This window comes from Euprymna scolopes, chromosome 14 (assembly GCF_053919585.1).
Source record: "Euprymna scolopes isolate OS-2025 chromosome 14, ASM5391958v1, whole genome shotgun sequence".
Lineage (NCBI taxonomy): Eukaryota > Metazoa > Mollusca > Cephalopoda > Sepiida > Sepiolidae > Euprymna > Euprymna scolopes.
In genome coordinates, this window is record NC_136495.1 from 111,787,104 (window position 1) to 111,814,517 (window position 27,414).

At 33.8% G+C, this 27,414-nt stretch overlaps 1 protein-coding gene across 1 annotated transcript in view; it reads left to right on the plus strand.

Annotated features, from left to right (window-relative positions):
• The first annotated feature begins 2,596 nt into the window (after positions 1-2,596).
• The window catches only part of LOC145293225 (solute carrier family 35 member F6-like), a 62,323-nt gene continuing 37,505 nt past the window's right edge, over positions 2,597-27,414 (plus strand). The window contains exons 1-2 of the mRNA XM_080139769.1: positions 2,597-2,923; positions 20,129-20,210. Coding sequence (XP_079995895.1) covers positions 2,835-2,923; positions 20,129-20,210 — 171 coding nt within the window. The 5' untranslated portion in view covers positions 2,597-2,834. The remainder of the gene's footprint in view (positions 2,924-20,128; positions 20,211-27,414) is intronic.

The following is a 27,414-nucleotide window of genomic DNA, read 5'->3' on the forward strand; positions in this document are numbered from 1 at the left end:
TTTCCTTCCGGGAATTTAAACTGCATACTTTATTTTTGTATTTTTTTTTTTATTGAAAGCTTCTTTAGACTATATATATATATATATATATATATATATATATATATATATATATATATATAGTAAAAATGGTAATTAGTAAAACCTGAAGAGAGTGCTCAATACTATTGCAGAGCAAATATGCGTTTTATTTTTTATTACCGTTTTATCTGTTCAGTTACATATGTTTCGGTTGCCGGACCATATTTACGATCCAGCAGCCTCGTCAGACCTTACAGAAATGGCTATTATTATTTGGAAGAACGATTTAAAAAGAAATACGAGAGAAAAAAAAAGGAAAAAAGAAAGAGGGGAAGAGAAAATAAGGGGGGCGGAGATCAACAATAACAGTTTTCATTAGATTGTAGTGTGTGTGTGTGGGGGGGGTGTTAGTAAATTCAGCTAGGCGTGGGTGAAGGTGTAGTGATATAGGGAGGGAGAGAGGGAAGAATTTCAATTTTGGGTTTTAAGATTTGGCTGTATTCAGTAAAATTGTTTAGCTATACACTGGAGTATATGGATTGATGGGAGGGAGAGAGGGAGACAGAAAGGTTTAGTGAACGCTCGCAGTGGCCACGGCAAGTCCATATATATATATATATATATATATATATATATATATATATATTAATGATGGGACGATTTCAATATTTTTTCCCAATTCCGTGCTGAATTTTCTGATTCCGATACAATTATCGATTCCAATTCCGATTCTGATTCTTTATAAATCTCTAATTATTCAACTATAAGATTGTTATTTCCCCTGATTTTCGTAAAAAAAAAAAAAAAAAAAAAAAACCACGTTAAATATGCAGATATTTTCCTCAACGTAAAATTACATTTGTGAAGGATGATCTATCGATTTTAATATTACTGGTATTTTAAAATCAATAAATATTCATTATTTTATCGTTATTACCAGCAATGGAAGATTTTGGTTTAAAGAAAATCAAATTAAAAAAAAAGACAATTAAAAGAATCGTTTTGGCATCGGAAAATAGGCATCAATTCCGATTCTGATGCCCTCAAATATTCCGATTTTTTCGATTTCTGATTCCGATTAATCGTCCCAACACTAATATATAAGTTAAAAGAAGACACTAAAATCAAATCTCTAAGAGGAGGTCTTATCAGGATAATACAAAGCTCAACAAAATTATATTGGAGCTTATCTGTTCCCAGAGGCGGTATTATATAAAAGTATTTATATAAAGTACCAACCAACCGAACTGACTTCCTCCGAAGGAGGAACTTTCACAAGTGTATGAAAATCACAAATGGTACCCAATTGCATGTATATCCCTGCCAGATGAAATGACGGCTGTTAGGTTTTTACAACTATTGCATGAAAGTGTCGATGTCCTCCTACATACAGCACCTAGTATTCCTGAGTGGTTACACATCTGGTACTTACGAGGCTCAACGTTGCTTAACTTCGGTGATCTAATAGGAACCGGTGTGTTAATGTCACACTGATGAGTTGTGATACACGAAACAGTATTGTATGTGGTTGACTATATATTAACCGCCCCCCCCTCCCCCCTCTTTGGGTAGAGCACTGTCATAAATGTATTTCACCCGCTACTTAAATTGCTATAAAGCGAGGGTTTCTGTTTGTTTGTAAATAAACAAGCAGCTCGAGCACTGTAAAAGCGGTGGGCGAGTGTTTATTTAAATGGACATTCGTTGAGGTCATTTGCGAGCACCGATCGCATGGGATGGTGGGTAGAACTGTAGGGTCAATCCTCAGCTAGGGAAAGATGTTAGTCTTGCTGCACTGATGCGTTGTGATACAATGAAACAGTACTGTATGTGGATGAATATATATATATATATATATAAATCCCCGAAACAGTGTTTCATGGTAAACAAATGATGATCACTTGAAAAATAAATTATTGGTATTATAGTAAATTCGAGAGCGAGTTGATGCAGTGATTGCAGGTGATTAAATGACTTACTGACTAGATGGTTTTCTAACGAATGATAAAAAATATTTTTTTTGTATAGTTTTAAAGGTTAAAAACTTCAAAGACTATATATATATATATATATATATATATATATATATATATATATATATAAAGTGTGTATAAATTGTGTATGTATATATATATATAGTGTGTGTCTATATATATATGTATATATATAGTGTGTGTGTATGTATGTATATATATATATATATATATATAAAGTGGTGTGTATGTATATATAAAGTATATATATATATACGTACTATATATATACACTTTTGACTTTATATATATATACACTTTATATATATATATATATATATATATATATATATATATATATATATATATATATATATAAAGTGTGTATAATCCATAAATAACTGTTACTCTGTATCACAGCTTTTCAATATGGCTAGACCTGGTGATCGTTAAATCTGAGAATGGAAACCCGACCGTCAGTGTGATAGTCGGGCTTCCCTACCTAGTTGCATCCACGCGCTCGCGCACCCGTCGTACACACTAAAGATGACTTCTATGTTATTATTATTATTATTATTATTATTATTATTATTATCATCAGCAGAACAAGCAAACCATTTCGAATAAGTGTTTGTACCGCGAGGTTTGTTGGCGATGTCTACATATAATTATCGATCGGCAACGTTCTTAGTTGAAGTTGACTGAATTGTCGGCGGCCTCATCATTTCCAGTCAATTTCATTCGTCGCCGAAGACTAAAAGTGGAAGTAGATTTTCTATTCAATCTCAGTTTTCCTGTGTTTCGTTTCTCTTTTTTTTTCCTCCTCGAAAATTATCCATAATGCGCGAGGTAATGGCTTTAAACAGGTTCCAACGATATCTAGTTGGTCTGCTGCTCGTCAGTGGAACTCTATTTCCCGTTTTACTGAAGTAAGTAGACTTTAATTATTCTATCTCTTTATTGTACAGAAATTTCGCGTGTATGTGCATTTCTCAACTCTACGTGACTTACGTATTATTATTATTATTATTATTATTATTATTATTATTATTATTATTATTATTATTATTATTATATTAAATTTTTTTTTTTTTTACTATTAGTGGTACGTACTTATTTCTTGAAATCGAAAATACAATAGTGTAAACTATTAAAAGGAATAATAATAATAATAATAATAATAATAATAATAATAATAATAATAATAATAATAATAATTTCATTAAAAAATAATTTATTTACGAAATTCAGTGCATCGGAATGCATTTCGGTTTCTTTGTGAATGGTCAGTCATTTTAATCTCTTGTTAATAGTTTAAATAAAAGAAGAAAAAATGAATTACTACGTGACACTTCCGAAATTGAAAGGAACTGGGAAGCATTTAAACTATCGAATAGAAAGTCATTTAAATTGGCTTTTATTAGCAATTAAGCTGATTTGGTAACGCGCACACACACATATACACATACGGTACTACAGTACACATACATATACGTGTATACATATGCACACATACTTATGTATACACACATGTATGCACACACACACACACACACACACACACACACACACACACACACACACACACATATATATATGTGTGTGTATATGGCATAATTAAAGAAATGAAAAAGCAAAACAAAATTGAAACAACGCAACGCCAAGTTCTGAAGTGTCTTCGTATTCTTCGTTGTTCATTCGCGTATTTTTTATGGTATTTCTCTCTCCATCCATTCGATTTGGCATGTGCTCGCCACCTCCCCCTTTCCCCTCTCTCTATTTATCCCTATTCGTTGAACTAAACTTTAAACCATGCGCCAATAAAGAGAGAGAGAGAGAGAGAGAGAGAGAGAGAGAGAGAGAGAGAGAGAGAGAGAGAGAGAGAAAGGTTCATGACAGTCACTGATTATTTAAAACTTTTATTTATATTCTAGATATGTACCTAATTGCCGAACGCCCCCAAAACAAATTAACTCTTTTCTTCAGTTATTTGTTTTGCGTGCGTTTTTATCTTTAAACAGTTAAACGTATTAATTAAGGCATTTGATGTTGTTGTTGTAGTCTTTAAAAGTCGGTGTCTGTTGTTTGCTACTAAAAAGCAGGTGTCCGCCGCGTCTTTTCTTTAGACTCGCTCTCTTTTTCACACGCTCCGAAGGAACGAAGGAAGAAATGCGGATGGTTTAAAATATCATTGTTCTTTTATAAACGTGTGCTGTTATTATTAACGACGACACCGCACTTAATATTCTTAATTCTTATATTAATAAAATTGTGCGACTGTGTGTGTGTGTGTGTGTTTCTCGTCTCTACGTGAATTACGCATTACTATTTATTTCATTTACTAATTGTCGATTATCGAAATTTAAAGGGGAGTGGGTGGAAATCACAATTTTTTTTAACATCCTCAAATCTCTCCCCTCTTCAAACGTGATTTTTCTTTGGTTACGATACAGTCGACAGATTTAAAAAAAAAATGTTGTTTTACGCAAAAACAATATGACGTACTCAATTGTCATGTCGAAAATAGTAATATATCCAAAAATTACGAAAACTCATCGAATAGAACAAGTTAACAACTGCTATGGTGTTTTTAGTAAAGAAAAAAACAACAAGAAAACAAAAAAAATCTATCGTTTTAGACAACAAATATTACCACCGTGACACAAATAATCTAAAATATTCCCTTCTGAGTTATGTCCCCTGTGTGTAGCCTCCTACTGCCTACTTTATAAAGCCTAAGAACAATGCGATTTTACTCTTTCCGTAAAAATTACTTTTAACTATAAATAAATTTCTACTCGATAATTTTTCGTAATTTTTAGATATATTACTATTTTCTGCATAACAATTAAGTACGTAATACGACATAATCACGTTGACAAACCGGTTTCCGCAGGATCACCGAAGTTAAGCAACGTTGAACCTGGTTAGTACTAAATGGGTGATGATTTGGGACTTCCAGTTGCTGTATGTGTTCTCCGCTTATCTCGGCATTATTTCCAGTCGTCTTGGACTTCTTGCCATTGCGCAACCCTTGCTTCACAATTACACGCGCTGTTTGCCCCATACAGGGGGTATCCATTGTCTTTCGAGACTGAACAGAGGCATCGATTTTTTTTGGTTAAAACAACATATTTTTAAAAATCGATCTATCGACTGTATTTTAACAAGCACCCTTTTTTTTTTTTTTTTTTTTCGATTACGTGTGAACACCCTAAAATATTTAGCGGAAAGCAGGAAAAAAAAAATTCTTTTTATACTTTCTTTCCGCCTTAACATTTACATTTAAAATGACTTCCTTCGGTTTTCGAGAATGCTGAAAACGAACATCACATTTAAGTTTTGCGCAGACAAGTCGTTTTCTGGATATTAAGAAATTTTGGTCAGGTTTTAGGACGTGCGCCAGCCTATTATTAGCACCCCAACCTCTCCATCTTAAGAACGGTTTCGGAATAAACACCCCACAACTTCGAAAGACGTTCTTAACATGGAGATGTTGGGGAGTGTTTATTCCGAAAGCCGTTCTTAACATGGGGAGGTTGGGGTGCTTATAATACGCTGGGTGGGGCAGTGGGGCACGTCGTAAAAATTGACCGATTTTTTTTTCCCAATGTATTACTTAATAAATGTCAGTGACGTTCGCCATTCTTAACATGGGGAGGGGAGGAAAAGGTGTTTTGTAACACGCATGCGCATTAGTACTTTTCAGTTGGGAGAAGAACATGACCGCATTGGAAGGGCTTAATATCCAGAAAACTACATATTTGCGCAAGATTTAAGCGTGATATTCGTTGTCAGCATACTCGAAAACATTTAAATGTCGCCATTTTAAAGGCGAGTGTTGAGGTGGAAAGAAAGTAAGAAAAATGCCGAAAAAAACAACATAAAAATAAAACAACCAAAAAAAACAACATTATTTTAAAATTTAGAGTTGGATATCTGATTCAGAGATAAATTTAACGCAAAATAATCCTCCACTTCCGAAGCATTCTAACTTTTTAAAGTAGTTAACCATTTTTTTTTTTTTTACCACTAACCCTAAATTCGAATAGCGAGGTCATGAGACACTGCCAACCGAATGTGAAAAAAAGAAAGCACGATTCCGTGACGTCAGACTTGTGTTAACTATACAAACTATGGAAAAGCAAAAGCGACTTAATGATTTTTTAAACCTTTGTTTATCTTCTTCAAACTGCAATTAATAATTAATCTTCGTTATAATTTTGTTAGGTTTTAAGATTTACAGTTTAATGATTAGTAATATTATAAACATTTGTATATTAAATAGGAAATACGGTTTTACTGAATGTTCATTTGATTAACTACCGGCTTCCATACTTTTGTTCGGTCAAAAGAAACAAACAAAATGAGCGGGGGGGGGGGCTACAAAATGCTTAATACTTGTACAATAATATTTTCAAATCGGTTTTAATCTAGCGATAAAATAACTGACAAGGGCCATGTTTATATTAAAAATTAATATTAAAAAAAAAATGTAAACACAATTAAAAAACTATGTTGTAACATTGTTTGAAATAATGGAATTTTAATCGTTTTAATCTTTTAAAAAATTAATTAATTTTTAGGAAGTTTCTTTTTCTTGGCAATTCAACTGATTATAGTATATATTAATTCGAAAAACGCTATTTAAAAAAAAAGCATAATAATATTAAATTTATATCATTTTTTAATTGCAACATCAAGGTAAGTTTTTGTTCAATGCGTGTATTTAAATTAAAAAAAATATTTTTTTACTTATTTGAACTCTTATGTTTCATAATAAATAGAAAGTTCGATAGATTTAAATATATTTTGTTCAAATTTCGAAAAAAATAAATATGGGGGGGGGGGACACGCACTAAAAAAATATTTCCCCTCGTATATTTTACGGAACCTGCATTTTATATGTAATTTCATTCTAAAATGGATAAGTATCGAAAATTTCACGAAAATCTGACCATTAGTTGATTTTTGCTCGATTTATTAAACACGGGTATGTTTTCACGTTCGGAATGCTTACTACATGGGAACGTTATTTTAAAGCGCCAATTATGTAAACACGATTTTCGTCTCGCAATTTTATTATTTTCGTTCGATGAAAAATTTTAAAAAAATTATTACTGGTTTATTTTGCCCTTCTTTTAAATGGTACAAAAGTTGGTACTTCTACATTTTATTGCCGAAACTGGAGACGCCATTTTATTTCGAGCACCTGCCGTTAAAATCCAAGGGAGAAATCAGTATTTTAAACTATGGCCGAAGCATGAAATAAATAACAAAAAAATTAAACTGGAGAACGATTGCTTCCGAAAAGATAAAATTAACCTAAAATTAAATGAAATTTTTTTCCGTTTTCATCAATTAAATCGAAACATTTCCAATTAAACAATTATGGATATATGTTCTCTTTCACGTTCTTTATTTACTTTTTTTTCATAGTTCTTTCCGGAAGTAATTAATATCCAGTTTAATTTTTTTGTTATTTATTTCTAACTTTGGCCATAGTTTAAAATGTTGATTTCTCTCTCTGATTCTAATCGATAGGTGCTCGAAATAAAATGGCGTCTCCAGTTTCGGCGATAAAGTGTAGAAGCACCCAAAAGTTATATTGATAATATTAATTTATAATAAAGTTGCATCGTTTTACATATGTGGTGACTTTTGGAGGTGTCTAGAGGTCGTAAAATCACATGTAAATCGCCTAAAAGAGTAGTGCCCCCCCCCAATAATAACGAAAAATGGTTGAGACGAAAAGAAGTAAATTCTTTTATTTGGATTATTGAGCGTTATTTTCACAACGTTTTAATCGATGTAACTTCTAAACTAATTCGGAAATAGGTGCTTATTCAGATTAGCACTCATGTCGGCAATTAGAAGTAAAGAAAATACAGAAAAGTCAGTATGATGTACGTATTCGTTACAGAACGAAGATGTCATATTCCAAAAATTACTTAAATCGATCAAGTAGTTTTATTTAAAACTAAGAAACTCGACTTTTAGTGATTTTACTACTAAACTGTATTAAAAACGTAAGGCTGAGTTTTCACTTCTCAACTTCGATTTGAGCTGTCTTCACTTTTTATTTCATCGGATTTAATCATGGCGGACGAAAACATTACGACTCGCTTAGTCATAAAATTTGATTTTCTTGGAGGGGGGGGGGAACAAAACAAAAAAATAAATACCAACCAAAAAATATAACTTGATCAAATTACGTGATTTTTAAAAAAAATATTTCGTTTGTACAAACTTTTCTGTATTTTCTTTTTTATTTTGCCGCCGTAAGTGCCAATTTAAATGAGCACCCAGGAATATTTTGTCGATCTCGGGAATCTTTTTTGGTTCTTTTTAACTTCTTACACCAAATGGCTTCATGCATTGTCTGAAGCGATTTCCACAAAAAAGAAAAAGAAAAAAAAAAGAACGAAATTTATTTAAAAATGTTCAACAATCACGTTATTGGTTTACTGTTTTACTAATGAAAATGAAAGTTCGATTTTTATAAGTAATTAATGGTATAATAGCGTCTATAATCTGTTTTTTTTTCCTCATCGTCTTTTGTTCTCAATGAACGCGCACCTGTCTTCTCATAGACTCAACAGTCGTTGCGTTGCTTCATTACAACAGGAATCGATTTGTTAATTTAAAACATTCTAAAAAGCTTGATTCCACGTTTTTTGTTTGTTTTGTTTTAATCGATAAATACACACTATAAAATGATGAGAAAGTCGATTTTTTCAAGTCACTTTCAACAAAACAAAATTTTCTTTTATTTAAATGCTAAAAAAACGAAAAAAATCTACGAGATAAATTTAATTTAGTTCAATTCACTTCATTCAAATTTCTATTTTTACTTATTTCTTCGCGATTAACGGCGGGGGGGGGGTATTTTTTACTATAGCCAACAAAACAAAAATTGGGTACACATAGATTCGAAAAAGTTGTCAAAAAACAAATATATAACAAATAAATGTTATCAAAGGCAAGATAAGTTACTTTTCTACCAAATTGGATATATTTTTTGTGGTTTTATTCAATATAACATGTTTATTCAGCTCGAAAAACATGCAGTGTTTACCGGAATTTGGAAAATTCAAAATGGCGCCCGACTCTCTCTTTAACACGGTAAGTTCGGGAAAAGGTTTTATAAATAATAAACTAGACAAAATACTATTAAAAAAACACCGAATATATGTCAAGTTATGTCACGGTAACATATATTGAGCTAATTTCTAAAAGTATTTTGTCTAATTTATTATTTATAACACCTTTTCCCGAACTTACCGTGTTAAAGAGAGAGTCGGGCGCCATTTTGAATTTTCCATTACATCGGTAAACACTGTATGTTTTTCGAGTTGAATAAACATGTTAAATTGAATAAAAACACAAAAATTATATCCAGTTTGGTAGAAAAGTAACTTATCTTGCCTTTGATAACATTTGTTATATATTTGTTTTTTGACAAATTTTTCGAATCTATGTGTACAGTAATACAAACCCAAAAAATTTAGTGAAAAAATTAAATATGCAACAAATAAATGTTACCAAAGGTAAGATACTCGGGTTTAATTACAATACCCATTGATACGAAAAAGTGGTACACAAACAAATAAATGTTATCAAAGGCAAAGGCAAGATAAGTTACTCTTCTACCTAACTGTGCGAAAATGTAACGTTCTACCAGTATTTTATTTAATTTTCGATTTTTGAGGCATTATCGACCAAGAATTAACCAACTTAATTAATAATTACTGAGTCGTTATTTATTATTTATTTTTTTACATGGGGGTCACCACTTATCAAGGCCCGAAGGCCACTCAGGGATAAGGGTTATTGCGTGTACAGTAATCAATGAGATAGTATTGTAGTAATCATTAGTATTGGGGGTTTTGATAGAGTGTCTTACTTAAGGGGGCGGTTTGTCAGGAGTTTGTTTATGTTGGACTTGAAGACGTCCAAGTTGTAGTTAGGTGGGAAACAGGCAAGCGGCAGAGAGTTCCACTGGCGTGCAGTTCTAAGAAAGAAGCTTTGCTCATGGAATCTACGTTTGGATTTAGGCACAGATAAAGAGTGGGGAAAATTATGCCTCCATTCAGTCTCGAAAGACAAAGGATACCCCCTGTAAGGGCAGCTGTGTGTGTAACTGTGAGGCAAGGGTTGCGTAATCCTCAACCACACCTCTCTTGAATTGGCATGGTTTGAGTCCAGTGGCAAGAAGAAGACCAGGACGACTGGAAACAATGCCGAGATAAGCGGAGAGCACATACAGCACCTGAAAGTCCCAAATGGTCACCCATTTAGTACTGACCAGGTTCAACGTTGCTTAACTTCGGTGATCCAGTGGGAACTGGTGTGTCAACGTGATTATGCTGTTTAGTTAATATACTAATAATAATTAATGAATTAAGTTTTCTCATGTTTCAATTTTAGTATTAGTAGTAATAGTGTTGAAGAAGACTATATTTTTGGTTTTTGAAACAACGTCATATCTTCTATCTGTCTATTCTAGATAATAAAGTAAAGCGACTTTTGTCATCGATAGATTTCATTCTACAAAATTAATATTTGATTCTGACTAGGGAGTTAATTTTTTTTATCGTTGCACTGTGTTCTTTATGAGAAAAAAAAAATGAATTTAGATTCCATTTCTTAAAGGCCAAATAATACTTATTCTAGTTAGAAAGATTGTTGGAATAAAAGCGTTTTTTTTCTATAATGATCCAAACAGCAGCGGATGCAGCCGCTTATGACATTAATAAACAACAACAGCAAAAAAAAAAGAAAGAAAAAAAATGTTAACAAGTTCACGTTCTTTATTTGCTTCTTTGAAGCTAACAATTCAATCATGTTGAAAATTCTCTTCCTAATGCTGAGTTCCTGTTCGATTAGTTTTTTGTGTGGATTGCTCTGCAATTGTGGGAGGCTTGCCAAGCCTGCCTTCAAAGTGTTTTTCCATTTCCTAATTCTCTTGCTTTAATCAATAGCCTTTAACCCGTTAGGTCCCACGGTCCTATAAATAGGGCACCAAATGATAAAAAAAAAAAAAAAATCTATACAATAATACATAATGGTATTGCTTACTGCATAATTACTCTAAAGAAAAGATAAAGTCCATCTATATTCATCAACTTTTCTCTGAGAGTTGTTGGATACTTTAAAATTATCGTGAAATTTGCTAAAATTCTATTAGTTTGATTATATATGAACTTATATAAATAAATCTTGCAACAGTAAGCCACCAACTTATTGCTAAAAATGCAATGCACCTCTTTGTGTGAATTGCTTTGCTTTCTTACAATAATATGCAGATTTTTTTTTTTTTTTTTTCATTTTCTTTCTTTGAAGATTGCAACGCAGGATATGGGGCAGCCAAACCAGCTTCCAACATTGCCCTGCTTTTTATTGAAACCAACCGAAAGCTCTTTTTAGTATTCTCACTGTTCCCTTAAGTGCAATTGTCTGGATCTCTTTTGCACTTGGTTCACCAAGAATATTAGTTAGGTAGGACCTCAGGTTCTTCTTCATAAGTCCTGTAGCACCTATAATAACTGGTATGATTGATATCTCCCTAAGATTCCAGTTTCTTTTTTTTTCTTTTATTTTTCATCTTGAATGTATAACCTCTTGATTTCTAAAATATATCACACGTACCCAGTGTCCTCTTTATAGAAGAGTAAATATTTTTCAATTTCTTAGTTCTCTTGTTCTGATCGATAGCCCATTAACCCATTAGCTCCTATACATAGAACACCCAATAATTTATTTTTAAAATCTAAAAGATAATAGATAATAGTACTGCTTATCGCATAATTACTCTGAAGAAAGGATAAAATTCATCAACTTCTCTCCAAGAGTTGTTGAAAACCTTCTTGAAAATTTATTGTGAAATTTGTTAAAATTCCATTTGTTCGATTATGTATGAACTTATATAAATGAGTTTTGCAATGGTAAGCCACTAACTTATTACAAAAAAGTGCGATGTAACTCTTGGTGTTAACTGCTTTGCTTTCCTTACTATAATGTATAAATTTTATCTTGAATGTATAGCCTCTTGATTTCTAAAATATATTCCATGTACCTAGTGTCCTATTTATAGGAGAGTCAATATTTTGCTTTCTATATAAAATGAATAACCAAATAGTAAAAAATTTTAGATATCCCGGGACATAATGGGTTAATTACAGTACTGTTTGATTATTACATTAATTGAATCAAATTGTGAAAAATCATAGCATTCAAAGTTAACTTAAAAAGTAACGTTTCAACATGAATTGTCCGATATGTTTCTTATACAGAAGACCCCTTTCAATAATTTCAATTATGAATATTATATATATATATATATATATATATATATATATATATATATATATATATATATATATATATATAACTAGTAGAATATGTGTACCAGGACGGTTAAAGTCAATTTTTGAACAAGTTTGCAGCATTTTTATGACACTAAAAAGTGCAATGTAACTCTAGGTGTGAACTGTGAACTATTTTGCTTCATATCATAATACTAGCTTGGGTGTCCGGCATTGCCTGGGTGCCCGGCATTGCCTGGGTGTTTCTACACCACTATTTTTTAATAGTATTTTCAAATTTAAATTCAACTTTTATGATATCATTGTTTATTAATTTGGTAGGTTAAAGTACAGAATAGTTGCAAAACACCTTCCCCTTTCTAAATAATAGTGTTATTATTTTGTCCCGGTACAATAAGTATAGAAGTACCGAAGATATTTGCAGAACAAGAGACTTCATTGGTTTGGTCAAATTGAAAGAATGTATTAGGGTGGTTGGATTAGTGGATAAAGAACATGCGGAATGCCAAACATGGGAGGAAGTGATGAGGAGGGATTAATAAATACCTGACCAGAGATAAGTTAGTTTGGAAGTCATTTGCAAAAAGAACATGCCAGAATATAAAACAGATATTAAACCGATGATGATGATGATGATGATGATGATGATGATGATTTGGATGTTTTGGATGATAATGATAGTGATTTAGATGATGATGATGTTTTAAATGATGATGATTTTGATGATTAGAATGATAATGATGATTTGATTGATGATGATGATTTGATTGATGATGATGACTTGGATGATGATGATTTTAATGATGATGATGATTTGATTGATGATGATGACTTGGATGATGATGATTTTAATGATGATGATGATTTGATTGATGATGATGACTTGGATGATGATGATTTGAATGATGATGATAATTTGATTGATGATGATGACTTGGATGATGATGATTTGAATGATGATGATGATTTGATTGATGATGATGACTTGGATGATGATGATTTTAATGATGATTTGATTGATGATGATGACTTGGATGATGATGATTTTAATGATGATGATGATTTGATTGATGATGATGACTTGGATGATGATGATTTTAATGATGATGATGATTTGATTGATGATGATGACTTGGATGATGATGATTTTAATGATGATGATGATTTGATTGATGATGATGACTTGGATGATGATGATTTGAATGATGATGATAATTTGATTGATGATGATGACTTGGATGATGATGATTTTAATGATGATGATGATTTGATTGATGATGATGACTTGGATGATGATGATTTTAATGATGATGATGATTTGATTGATGATGATGACTTGGATGATGATGATTTTAATGATGATGATGATTTGATTGATGATGATGACTTGGATGATGATGATTTTAATGATGATGATAATTTGATTGATGATGATGACTTGGATGATGATGATTTTAATGATGATGATGATTTGATTGATGATGATGACTTGGATGATGATGATTTGAATGATGATGATGATTTGATTGATAATGATGACTTGGATGATGATGATTTTAATGATGATGATGATTTGATTGATGATGACTTGGATGATGATGATTTTAATGATGATGATGATTTGATTGATGATGATGACTTGGATGATGATGATTTTAATGATGATGATGATTTGATTGATGATGATGACTTGGATGATGATGATTTGAATGATGATGATGATTTGATTGATGATGATGACTCGGATGATGATGATTTTAATGATGATGATGATTTGATTGATGATGATGACTCGGATGATGATGATTTTAATGATGATGATGATTTGATTGATGATGATGACTCGGATGATGATGATTTTAATGATGATGATGATTTGATTGATGATGATGACTTGGATAATGATGATTTGAAGGATGATGATTTTGATGATTTGGATGATGATGATGATTTTTTTTAATCATGATGATGATTTTTTGAATCATGATGATGATGATTTGGATGATGATGATGATGGTTATGATGATTGGGAGTATGACTGTATGATGATGAAGATGATTTTTATTATTTGAATGATGATAGTTTGGATGATGATAATGATTTTTTGATGATGATGATGATTTTGATGATGATGATGATGATGATGATTTGAATGGTGATGATGATGATTTTGAATGGTGATGATGATTTAGATGATGATTTTTTGAATAATGATGATGATTTAAATGATGATGGTGATAATGATGATGATGATGATGATGATGATGATGATGATGATGATGATGATTTGAATGATGTCATTTGATTCTTGTTGATATGCAATTGTTTTTATACAGTTGGCTTTTGAGGTTTCATCAATTCACAATATAGCATAGGCTCAAAATGGCAGCCTCAGTTTATGGTGATGATAGCTGGAATATTGGAATATTGGAATATTAGAATATTGGAATATTAGAATATTGGGAGGCACGTTGTTGTTGAGCATCATTCACTTAAAATACAATTGTTGTTTATAGAATGGCTTTCTATTTTTACAGAAATGGCTCCAGACGTAGCATGAATTCACTTGATGTAAGGAGCTAAAATAGCTTTAGCTGGATAGATTCTTTCTTTATTTCTTCTGCCTTTGTCCACTGAGCAGCTGAGCAAGATCGTACTCCACTTGAAGATATTCAGTTCTAAGAAAAGCAGCAGCTGACCCTTTTTTGTTTTCTTATTAGTTCCTTCACTTTGACACAGTCTTAATTTTTGGCAAGCTATACTCAATGGTGTTGTCAGTTAACTCTTTTAATTTTTGGCAAGCTACACTATACGGTGTTCGTTGTTTATAAAAGGGATGTGTTTTACTTTCGGTTGATGACTGTTTTGTTATAAAATATTATAGGAACCTGTCTTACATGCTAAGATAGGCTCCTATATTTTCATAGTTGCTTCCCTAATAGCTGGAAGATGGCCTCTATGGTACAAGAATTCTGGTGAAAGAACAGACCGTCTCAATTATCGCCCTATTTGTCTCCTCCCACTCTTCACTAAAATCTTTGAGACCTTAATCAATCAAGCACTAGTTCACCACCTCGCAAAACCAAATCTTCTCTCTGACAAACAGTATGGATTCAAGCAATGTTGTTCTACTGCAGATATTTTAACAGTCATCTCTGAAAGCATTTACCATGTATTGGATAAGGTGGGTGAAGCCAGGGCTGTAACCCTTGATATATCCAAGGCCTTTGACAAAGTCTGGCACAAAGGGCTGCTAATGAAAATTAAATTCTATAGTATAACTGGACGTATACTAAATATAATTAGATACTTCTTAGACAATAGAAGCATACAGGTTGTCATTGACAGACGTACATCCAAGCAGCATAACATTAATGCAGGAGTGCCTTAGGGGTCGACCATTGGACCATTATTATTCCTGATATTCATAAACGACCTCTCTGATAATATTGTGTCCGAGATAGGTATATTTGCTGATGATACAATGCTCTATAACATGCACGAGAGAAGAACAGATGTACATAAATCTAAGACAATGGCAGAATCGTTAGAAAATGACCTCCAGACTATAGTGGAATGGGGCCACAAATAGAAGGTAACATTTAATGCAAGTAAAACTAAGCTGCTCTCCTTTAACAATAAGAAGACGCTTCTCCAACCGCCTATATTCATGACAAATAGCACCCTACTTGAGAATTCTACCTTCAAACTCCTCGGCCTAATATTTGCGGGCAATATGAACTGAGACAAATACATAGAAGACATTTGCAAAGGCTGCTGCAAAGAAGGTGGGTTCCCTCTATCGAGCTAGAAGACTTCTCACACCTGAGAGTGTCCTGTACTTTTACAAGGCTACTATTCGCCCATGCATGGAGTATTGTTGCCACATCTGGGCTGGTGCATCTACCACTAGTCTCTCCCTCTTTGATAGCAATAAGATCTCACTCCTTCACTGTTGATGTCCCTAAATCGCAGAAAGCTTTCTATTCTAATAATTTTTTCCCTTGAACAGCTAGACTTTGGAATTCCCTTCCTGCTGCCTGCTTCCCTGGCTGTACTGATATGTAGAAGTTTAAATGTGACATAAACAAAAATCTTGTTAATCTTTCCTAGACATGGCCCAAAATAGTAGCTCCTTACATCTAAGTTGTGATATGCTTTGTAAAGGGTGAACATGAGTACAAAAAAAAAAGTCATAGTATCTGTTTTGGTGCTACACTTAGTCTATTCTATCCTCAGTCAGTGCATGAGAGATCTTTCTAGACTGATGGAATTTTTATTTTTGTCTCAATCCAGTGTCCCTGGGAGGGCACTTTCAGTATAAAAGTATTAAGATATTCCAAGTTCTTATAATAATATTAAAAAATGTATAATTATTACTATTAAAAATATTACATTACTAGCAGTTCAGCAAAGCTTTGCTCAGGTCCTATGTACTGTTCATAACTTTATGTGCATATATTTTAAAAAGTTTGACTCATGTCCAGATAACCTACATCTAAAATTTCAAGTGTTTAGACCCAAAATTGGCAGAAGAGTTTGGTAGAGTCTGCAAAGGTCAACTCTTTAAACTTTGACCTCTTGGCAGTCAAGTTTTCACCCCAAAACTGATTAAAAAGCTTGCTGCATGTCTGAATACCCTTTATGTAAAAGTTCATATGTTTAGACCCAAAATTTGCTGAATAGTTTGCTAGAGACCGCAAAGGTCAACTCTTTTGAATTTTGATCCCTTGGCAGCCAAATTTTCGGCCAAAAAACGATTAAAAAGCTTGCCCTATGCCTGAATACACTTTATGTAAAATTTCAAATGTTTAGACTAAAAATTGGCTGAGAGATCAAATTTTTAACATTTATTGTTTTGGGCTCGAATTAAGTTAAAAAGTTTGATCTATGTTTAAGTTATGTACATCTAAAATTTCAAGTGTTTGAACCCAAAATTGGCGGAGGAGTTTGGTAGAGTTTTTAAAGGTCAAATTGTTGAACTTTGACCCCTTGACCGCCAAATTTCTGGCCAAAAACGATTAAAGAGATTTTCCCAAATCTGAATACCCCTTATATGAAATCTTATAATAGATTATAGAATATAAAAATTTTCATTTTGAAGAGTTTCCAGAATGTTCTAAAATATGGAATATTAAAGTATCCTATTTTAAGCGATTCTAGAATATTCTATCCACAAAAACTATAAAAGAACGCTGTTCATGTAAACTCTACAGTTCTGCAGTAAAGAGTTATGCAGCTCAGACGTTAACTACTGCTGACTCTGACAAAATTTCTAGGATAATTCTCCAGACGGAAGGAACCCATTTAAGAGAATCAGTTACCTGCATCCCTCTAAGAATAACTGAACTTTTTGTAAATATGAATATTTCTGTCTTTCTCTTTAATCAGAGAAACATTGTTTCAATATTCTCTTGTACTCGATCTTTCTTCTAAATAAAAACATTAGACTGAGGTTACAATTGATTATTTCCCTTAGACATTGTCAAATGTTTTAAAATCTCTAGTAATACAAAAGAAAGCATATTTAATATTTGTAAATATCGTTTTGATTATTCTTTATGTTAAAAAAACGTTTATTGGTTTTCAACTTGATTTATGTACAATAAATATTTCTTGTTTTTTGTAACTGAGTTTTTAGTTCTTCTTCTTTTTTTTTTAATATTTGTTGCATGTTTAATATCCTCTAGACACAAGCACATAACTCCCTTTTTAAAGAGTAGCTGGATTAACATTACACATTAAAAACCGACTTTATTCCTAGCTTTGTTCTTGTTGAGAGGCATGTAAACTTGTTTGTTACATTTTTCTTGGTGGCTCCTACAGACTTTGCGGGGTCTCTTCCTGGTGCCAATGTGGTGTAAGTCTTTGGCCTTAGCAGAGGCCATCTTTGGAGACGATAGCTTCTTTGGGTAGTACCAAGAACCGCACCAACATTTAATACACATTGGGTATAAAAGTTATGCTTTTAAATAAAGGTTGGTTGGTTGGTTGGTTGGTTGGTTGTTTTTGTTTTATGGCATATCAACCCTTTTCAGGTTATTTAATGCCGAATCCAAAGATTTTGAAGAAAAAAATTTTAAATAGAATATATTTGTTGTTTTCACGTCGGTTTCTATTTAACCCATAGTTGGGACCCTAACAGGTACTACCACTCCGGGTCAGAGTGGACCTGGGGGCAATGGTAATTAAAGGGTGGCTCCACACTCCCCAAAGCCCACAAGCTGGGGCCTCACCACTGGATATAGTTTAAGGTCATATCCAGGACCCCCATTGAGGGACTTTTACCCTCTGCAGGGGGGCAGTCAGCGTATTCTAATGCCCCACAGACAGGGCCTTTAAATAAAGGATATATACGGGCACATATATGAAATAAAAATAAATCAAACATTAAAAGAATAGAAGGGTCACCAGGTAACAAGTGCTACCTAAAACATAAACAGAGTTTTGTAAATGAAAAAATTGAAAAAAAGAAATTTTATAAAAAAAAATATTTTTATGCAAGAGATATAAATATAAAAGTTATTTTCAGTCATTAATACAAACACTTAAACATTTGGTAATGTGACATTGTGTATGTGTGTTGGTTTACCTTGTTCTTATTATTACATGTATAACTGTAAGTGTTTCTGTTTGCTTGATTCTTCTTAGTGTGTAAGAATGTATGCACGAGATGAGAAAGCTGGTATGGGAGTCATTGAATTCTTTTTGCTTCGTCTGACCAAAGCTGGATAGGTGTTGAACAGATGTTCTGGAGTTCTGTTTTTCCGTGCAAGTGTGGCTGCTGAAGTCTGGAGAAAACTGATTTTGCTGACCAGGTCTTGTCTGATTTTCTTAGTTTGCACTGATTTACTATTTTTACATATATGTGTTACTTTCTAGAGGTTGAAGCGATTTTTATTGGTTGGAAAATATTTTGAGTTCACATGCTCATGTGAAAACTTGCTTTAGAAAGTGAGGAGAAAAGCGAATCCAAACAAAGCAGAGAAAGAAAGAGAGTAAACAATCAGAGCCATTTGTTTCTTTTAGTGTTCATTGGAATCACTTGTCAATTCAGTCATCACACCATAACATGTTTTACATCCAGGTCGTCATTTCATGTTGTTAATCAAGTTCGAATCCAGTCCATTGCACAAAAAATCACATTCACTTAGGATGTTGGCAACTTTCTTGTGGTCCTTTCTGTAATCCCTGATGTCTTTCTAGAAAAAAATTCTGACTAGAAAAATATCGGGGAAACCAATGCCAACAATAGAATCTTCGGATTCAGATGATGATGATGATGATGATGATGATGATGATGAGGAAGGAACTTTACAAAAGATGGCATTTTTTGCAGGTCCGAGTGCTCCTCCTCCTCTTCCTCCTCCTCCTCTCCAGAGGGTGCTAACTTTTCAATCCCACATTTTGAACCTTGTGTCACATTTCTCGTAGTGGGAGAGTTATAGATATGCCGTGTCCTTTGAATTTAATGCCTCCATTCAGTCTCAAGAAGCAATGGATAGCCCCTATAAGGATAGCTGTGCATGTAATTATGAGGCAAAGCTTGCGCGATTTCCAACCGTACCTCTCCTTAATTGGCACTATTTGAGTCCAGGAGCAAGGAAAAGTCCAGGACAACTGGAAACAATGCCCAGGTAAGTAGAAAGCATATTACAGCACCTGGACGTCCAGAATGGTCAGCCATTTTAGTACTGACCAGGCTCAACATTGCTTAACTTTAGTAATCTAATGGAAACGTGATTATGCCATGTTTTTGAATTAAACTCTTGAATAAAATACTTTTTTTTCTCTAATTCTTTCTAGCATTACTCAGAATCTGACGGGAAGAGGATCAGTTGAAAACCAAGACGGCAATGCACACAGATTTGCACATCCATTTTTCATGGTAAATTTGTTTCCATTTTTTTTTACTCTGTGTATTGATGTGAATTTTTATATTTATGTGTATTAATGTCTACGTTTGTGAATCCGTGTATATATATATATATATATATATATATATATATATATATATATATATATATATATATACTAGCAAAAGTACTCGTCGTTCATTGGGTTCAAAAACAGCCTACAGAAAATGGACTCTGATTTATGAAAGTATAATAGGTTATGAAAAGGAAGGGTTGTAAAGAGATAGCTTCAAATTTGGGGGCATCAAAACCAAAGCAAAATATGATGAAAGTAAAAATAAAATAGATAAACCCCATAATTTATTATACCATACCTGTTCACACTGAAACACTTATCACAATATTCTGTGGATCTATATTAAAAAACCTTGTTAAACTTTGTGACATATTTCCATTCTATGGAGGTCAGATGCGAACGAACACCCCATAATCTTATTATACCATATTCTTCAAACTGAAACATAATTATCAAAGTATACTTACGCAGATAGATATGAAAAGTCTTTATTAAAGTTTGTGCCTATTTCCATTCTATGGAGGCCATGCGCGAACGCAGACCCCACAATTTTATTATACTATCCCTATTTAAGTTAAAGCATACTTATCAAAGTATTATTATGTACATCTATATCAAAAACACTTGCAAACGTTTTTTTTTAATTTTTAAATTTTTTATTTCCATACTTTGTGGACCAGGCGCATACGCAGACCCCACAATTTTAATGAATCATCATTATGCCAGATCAAACATACCCATTCCTGTGTCTCGATACATCTTCTATCATTATATGTGATCAGTTTTCTATAATAGTCAACTATATAGGAGCCTATTCGTGACCAGACACACACACAGACGTTCAGCTTTATATTATAGAAGATATATATATATATATATATATATATATATATATATATATATATATATATATATATATATTAAAAGAGTTTATTTATGGTACAGAATTTACAAATAACAGAGAAAAGAATTCTTTTAGAACCTAGACGTCTTTCGCCATCCTCATCAGGGGCAAACGATGGCATTTTCGAACTTTTTTTAAAAAAAGAAAATATGGGGGAGAAATTAAAATTAATAAATCTGTCGAGTTTAATTTTGATGGGTCTCCATGGGCAGCTCCTTAAGTCCCATCCTTGCCGACATTTTCGTTGGATTTTACGAATTAAAACTTTTCAATTCACCACATAGCACCCCTGCTTTATATTTTCGTTATGTGGATGATACGTTTGCGGCTTTTCCTTCTTAGGACCTGGCTTTAGATTTGTTTAAACGTCTCAACGCCTTACATCACGCTTTATCTTTTACTATGGAGATAGAAAAGGACATCTCTCTTCCGTTTCTCGACATGTTGATTGAAAGATCCAGAGGAGTTTTTCTCATTTCTATATATAGAAAACCTACTTTTACCGGTCTATATACTAAATGGTGTTCTTTTACTCCTGAAACCACTAAGTTGACGTTAATTTATACGTTGGTACATAAGGGCTTGGTTATTTGTTCCTCCATGTCGACTAGATACTGAAATTACTAAAATTAAGGAAATTCTAATCGATAATGGGGTCCTGGATATGATCTAAAACTATATCCAGTGGTGAGGCCCCACCTTGCGGGCCTTGGGGAGTGTGGAGCCACCCTTTAATTGCCATTGCTCCCAGGTCCACTCTGACCCGGAGTGGTAGTACCTGTTAGGGGCCCAATTATGGGTTAAATAGAATCTGACTTAAAAAAAATATACTCCATTAAAAATCGTTCCTCAAAATAACTAGATTCGGCATTAAATAACCCGAAAAAGGTTGATATGCCGTAAAACAAAAACAACCAACCTAATCGACAATGGCTACCCAGAATTCTTGATTGCTAAATGTATCAAATTCAAAATCTATCAATTTAATAAAGATGAAACCTTTGCCCCTTCAAAGTGTCCTGTTAAGTTGCCATGGATTGGTGAAAAATGTGTCCCGCTCATAAATCAACTTAAACAAACTATCAGCAACTGTTTTCCGTCTGTTTTACCAAGAGTTGTTTTTAATACGAAACCTGCATTTTCTTCTTTCAAAAAGGACGGTTTGCCTTGCACTAAACTTAGCAATATCATACATAACTTTCCAATGTCAGTGTGATGCTGTCTACGTCGGGCGAACCAGCGTTCATTTTGAAACAAGAATTGAACAACATGTTCCTTCAGGTTTTCCGAATAAAAATAAGAATAAAAACAAAATTATCCTCAACCCCACCCACAATAATTTAGATTCCGCAATTGGAAATCATTTATTGGATAACCCAAAATGTGGGCAGGAATATAAGGACGACTTTTTTTCAATCTTATTTCGAGGCTGTGCGAGCCTTTTCTGGTCTCGCACAAAAAACACGCGTTCACATTTCAAGCCATTTATCTTGTCATACACATACGCGCACACAAACATACACGCGCATGTACACACACGTAGATATATTCACGTTCGCTTACATACACTCACATTCACGTGCATACACACACACGCTAACGTACACACATGTACGCATACATATGCGCACACGTTCACACAAATGTGCAACATCACTTCCCCTTTAAAGGAAATCCACACATGTACAAAAGACCACCGGAAACAACTATAAAAGCAAGAGACATAAGCTGTTTCCCCCTTTTTCAATTCGGCTTCTGACCTGAGAAGTCGACGGACCAACCGGCCTCTTTCGAGGCTCGCGCGCCCGCGCGACTAACATCACCTGCTACTATGTGTGGGGGCAAGAGTCAACAGACAGTATGTACACTTTACACGCTTTCTATTTCCATGACCTGGATTGATTTTCTCTTTTTCTCTCTCTCTCTCTCTACAGCAATAGACTTTCCCTCTCACCAGCTAACAGTGAGAGACACGCGCCAAACTGGATTGACTTTCTCACTCTCTCTCTCTCTCTACAACAATAGACTTTCCTTCTCACCAGTTAACAGCAAGAGACGCACGCCAAACTAAACACGTGCTGTACCCTTTTCTTTCATTTGTTTCTTCGTGAAATAAATTCTAGTTCGTTTAATTCAATTTAACACGTTGTTCGTTTCTTCCTCAAAACAATTCATTTTTCCTATTTTGACACACCGCAACAAGGCCGATCGAGTAGTCATTTGAAAACTCTCGAATCCGTCTCTATTGCACGCCTTAAGCCCTCTCTCCACAGGCAGAAACGGTTTGTGAACACCCTGGACCTTTTTGGCGAATTGTAGAGATATTTTAGATATTTCCCCACCCCCTTTTTCCTTTTTTTTTTTCTCTCCCCATATATTTATATGCGGATTATCATTTCCCATTCGTGATAGTTTAATTTTTTTTAATACTCATATATATATATATATATATATATATATATATATATATATATATATATATATATATATATAAGTATTAAAAAAAATTAAATATATATATATATGCACAGACACACACGTTAATTCATTTTATTTTATCCTTTCCCCCACCTTTTTCCTAAAAAACTACATATATATATGTAACAAATAAATGACAAAAGTCTATATTCCAAATTTCATGATTGTGCCCAATTTATTCCTGTAAGTCTGTTGACATTCACATTTCTTGACAGCAACTATTTCATAGCGCAAAGTCGTTCATTTAATTATTTTATCAATCAATGAATCTATCCTGCCCTTAACTCCCCAAAAGGAATAGCAATCCATTAAAAGAAAATAAATCCATTAAAATAAATATATCATTAAAAGAAAAATTAATAAATATCATTAAAAGAAAATATCAATCCATTAAAAGAAAAGAAAATGTATTTGGGCATGACTACAAAATCTGAAAATTGGAAGGGAAGTTGCAATTACCTTTTATTTTATCTTTTATTGCACCATTGTTTCTGTGTCTGTAAAAAATGTACAAAAATTGTAACATGTTGAAGGAGCTGTTTTGCATGAAAAATAAATATTTGAATCTTGAAATGTAATTATACTCTTATTCTTTTACTAGCATTTCAGCCCGGTGTTGCCCGGGTGTTTGGAGGTGTATGTTGAGCAAAAGAAAAAAAAAAGTGGTCAAATTTTTTTAACTTTGACCCCTATTATGACCCCTTAAAATTCATTGTTTTGAGCTCAACTTAAGTTATTAAGTTAGATCCATGTCCAATGAACCTATATCTAAAATGTCACATGTTTAGACCCCAAATTGTCAGAGGAGTTTGGTAGAGCTCTCAAAGGTCAAATCGTTGAACTTTGACCCCTTAACAGCCAAATTTCTGGCCGAAAACCGATCACATCGATTTTCCCAAATCTCAGTACCCTGTATATCAAATTTCGAGTCTGTAGACTTAGAATTGACAGAGTTATTGTGTAGGGAAATGTACACAGACACCCACACAGGCACACACACAGACACGTTCACTTTTATAGATATACTAGCATAAGTGTCCGGCGTTGCCCGGGTATTTGAAGGTGAATGTTGAGCAAAAGAAAAAAAGCGGTCAATTTTTAAAACTTTGACCCCTATTATGATCCCTTAAAATTCATTGTTTTGGGCTCAACTCAAGTTATTAAGTTAGATCCATGTCCAAGGAACCTATATCTAAAATGTCACATGTTTAGACCCAAAATTATCGGAGGAGTTTGGTAGAGTTCTTAAAGGTCAAATCGTTGAACTTTGACCCCTTAATAGCCAAATTTCTGGCCGAAAACCGATCACATAGATTTTCCCAAATCTCAGTACCCTGTATATCAAATTTCGAGTCTGTAGACATAAAATTGACAGAGTTATTGCATAGGGAAATGTACACAAACAGACACACAGACAGACAGATACACAGACAGACAGATACACAGACAGGTTCACTTTTATAGATATATGTTCTGTTATTTAACATACATTTTGCTTCTAAACAAAAAAGATCGGTATACACAAAGAGTGAAATATAATCAAACAAAACTTTTTTTTATTGTATTTTCACTCCAAACAAGGCACAGTGCCACTTTGATGTTGGGGGCTACTATCTGAGACATAAGTTGCAGGGATACTATGTAGGGAGTTGAGCAGCAAGATGTCTGTTCACATTGCACTTGAACTTATGCATTTTGATACAGTTGGAGAAGCAAGAAACCGGAAGGAATTCCAAAGTCTAGCAGTTCTGGGGAAGAAACTATTAGAGTAGAAGGCTTTCTTACATCTAAGGATCTCTACTTTGTGGGGGTGGGATTTTGCTGCTTGTCGGGTTTGTTGGGGGTATTTATGTCGAGGGGGTACAAGGGCTAGTAGTTCGTTAGAGCGTCTACCATTAAAATACTTGTAAAACAGGCAGAGAGATGCAACATTTCATTGATGAGACAGAGATTGAAGCCTAGCTGACAGTTCAAGACCTATTAAATTAGCGACTCTCTTTTGAACCCTATCCAGGAGTGAGAGACTAGTAGCAGATGCACCAGCCCAAATGTTACAACAATACTCCATACATGGGCGAATGGTGACCTTGTAGAGGTATATACAGAATACTTTCAGGAATAAATAACTTTCTAGCATGGTAGAGAGAGCCCACCTTCCTCACAGCAGCTGCGGCAATGCCCTCAGTGTACCTGTTCCAACTCGTGTTCCCTGCGAACGTTAAACCGAGAAGTTTGAACGAAGTACTTTCAGGTAGTGTATCATTAGCCTTAGCTATTGGTAGTTAAGCAGGTTTCCAATAAATCATGAAAGGAAACAAGCTTAGTCTTGGCAGCATTGAATGTTACCATCCATTTTTGTCTCCATTCCACTTCCTCAAGGGTTTCTGCCATTGCCTTAGATATGTGTTCATTCATCCCCCCCCCATGCCTGGTCTAGAATATGCTGTCATCAGCAAATATACCCATCTCAGAGACTATTTTGTCAGGGAGGTCATTTATGAATATAGGAATAATAAAGGTCCAAGGATCAACCCCTGAGATACATCCACATTTATACCATATTGTTTAGATGTACAACCATCAAGGACAATCTGGATTCTTCTCTTATTTAAGAAGGATTTAATTATGTTAAGTATTCGTCCAGTAATACTGTATGATCTGATTTTCATGAGAAGATCATCGTGCCATACTCTGTCAAAGGCTATATCTAGGGCTACTGTTCTACATTCCCCTGCTTTGTCCAGTGTATGGTATATATATTCAGAGATTACAGTTAGGATATCTGCTGTAGAACGGGCTTGCCTAAATCCATATTGTTGGTTGGTCAGAAGTTTAACAACTGTAAACTGGTAGATTAGAGCTTGATTTATTATGAACTCAAATATTTTGGCGAAAAGAGGGAGGAGGCTAATGGGGCAATAATTTAATGGGTTCTTTCACGAGAATTCTTGTAACAGAAGCAGTTTTCCAGCAGTCAGGAAAGCAAGATTTGTTAAGGCATTTGTTGTAAAGTTTGGAGAAGACTAGAGCAACCTCAGCGGAGCATTTTCTTGATAGTACAGCCAGGATGACATGCTTTTGAGGTATCTGGGATTTTTATGATATCATGCACCAGAGAAGGGGTGGTTTTCAGATCATCTAGGAAGATCAGGGAGGGAGTGTTTTGTTGGGTCGAATGTAGAGTTTAAAGCAAACCGACTGGCAAGCATGTTAACTTTCTCGGTTGCTGTGCAAACAACCTCATGATTATTGGATAGTGGGAGAATTGTTGATTGCCCATTATTTACTACATTGTTGTAGATTTTTAAGAAATCACGAGTTCCTAATTTCTGTGTTTTGATGCATTTTCTGGTTGTTTTGGTGTATTCTCTCTTAGCTGTCGCTATTTCTTTCTTACAATTACTTCTAGCTTTTATAAACTTTTGTCTGTTTTTACTGGATTTATGTCAGATATGGTATGCATGCTGCTTTGGAGCAATAAACCATTGGGGAGAGTGGGGTTAGCTATAGAACTTTTGTGTTGGAATATGAGCTTCAGTTGCTGCTTTGAACCATTCAGTTGTCTCATTTGCACACTGTTCTGCAGGAAGAGAAAAGATATTTCCCCATGGGGCATCTCTGATGAGATCCCTGATGGCTTCCCAGTTAGCCTTCTTATAATACCTTGTCGTTTTGAGTAATGGCTCTTCAGCTTTGGGTCGAGAATTTAGGGCGATTTCTACCATTATCACAGCATGATCAACATTCCCGAGTGGGCTATAGGAACAATCATCAGAAA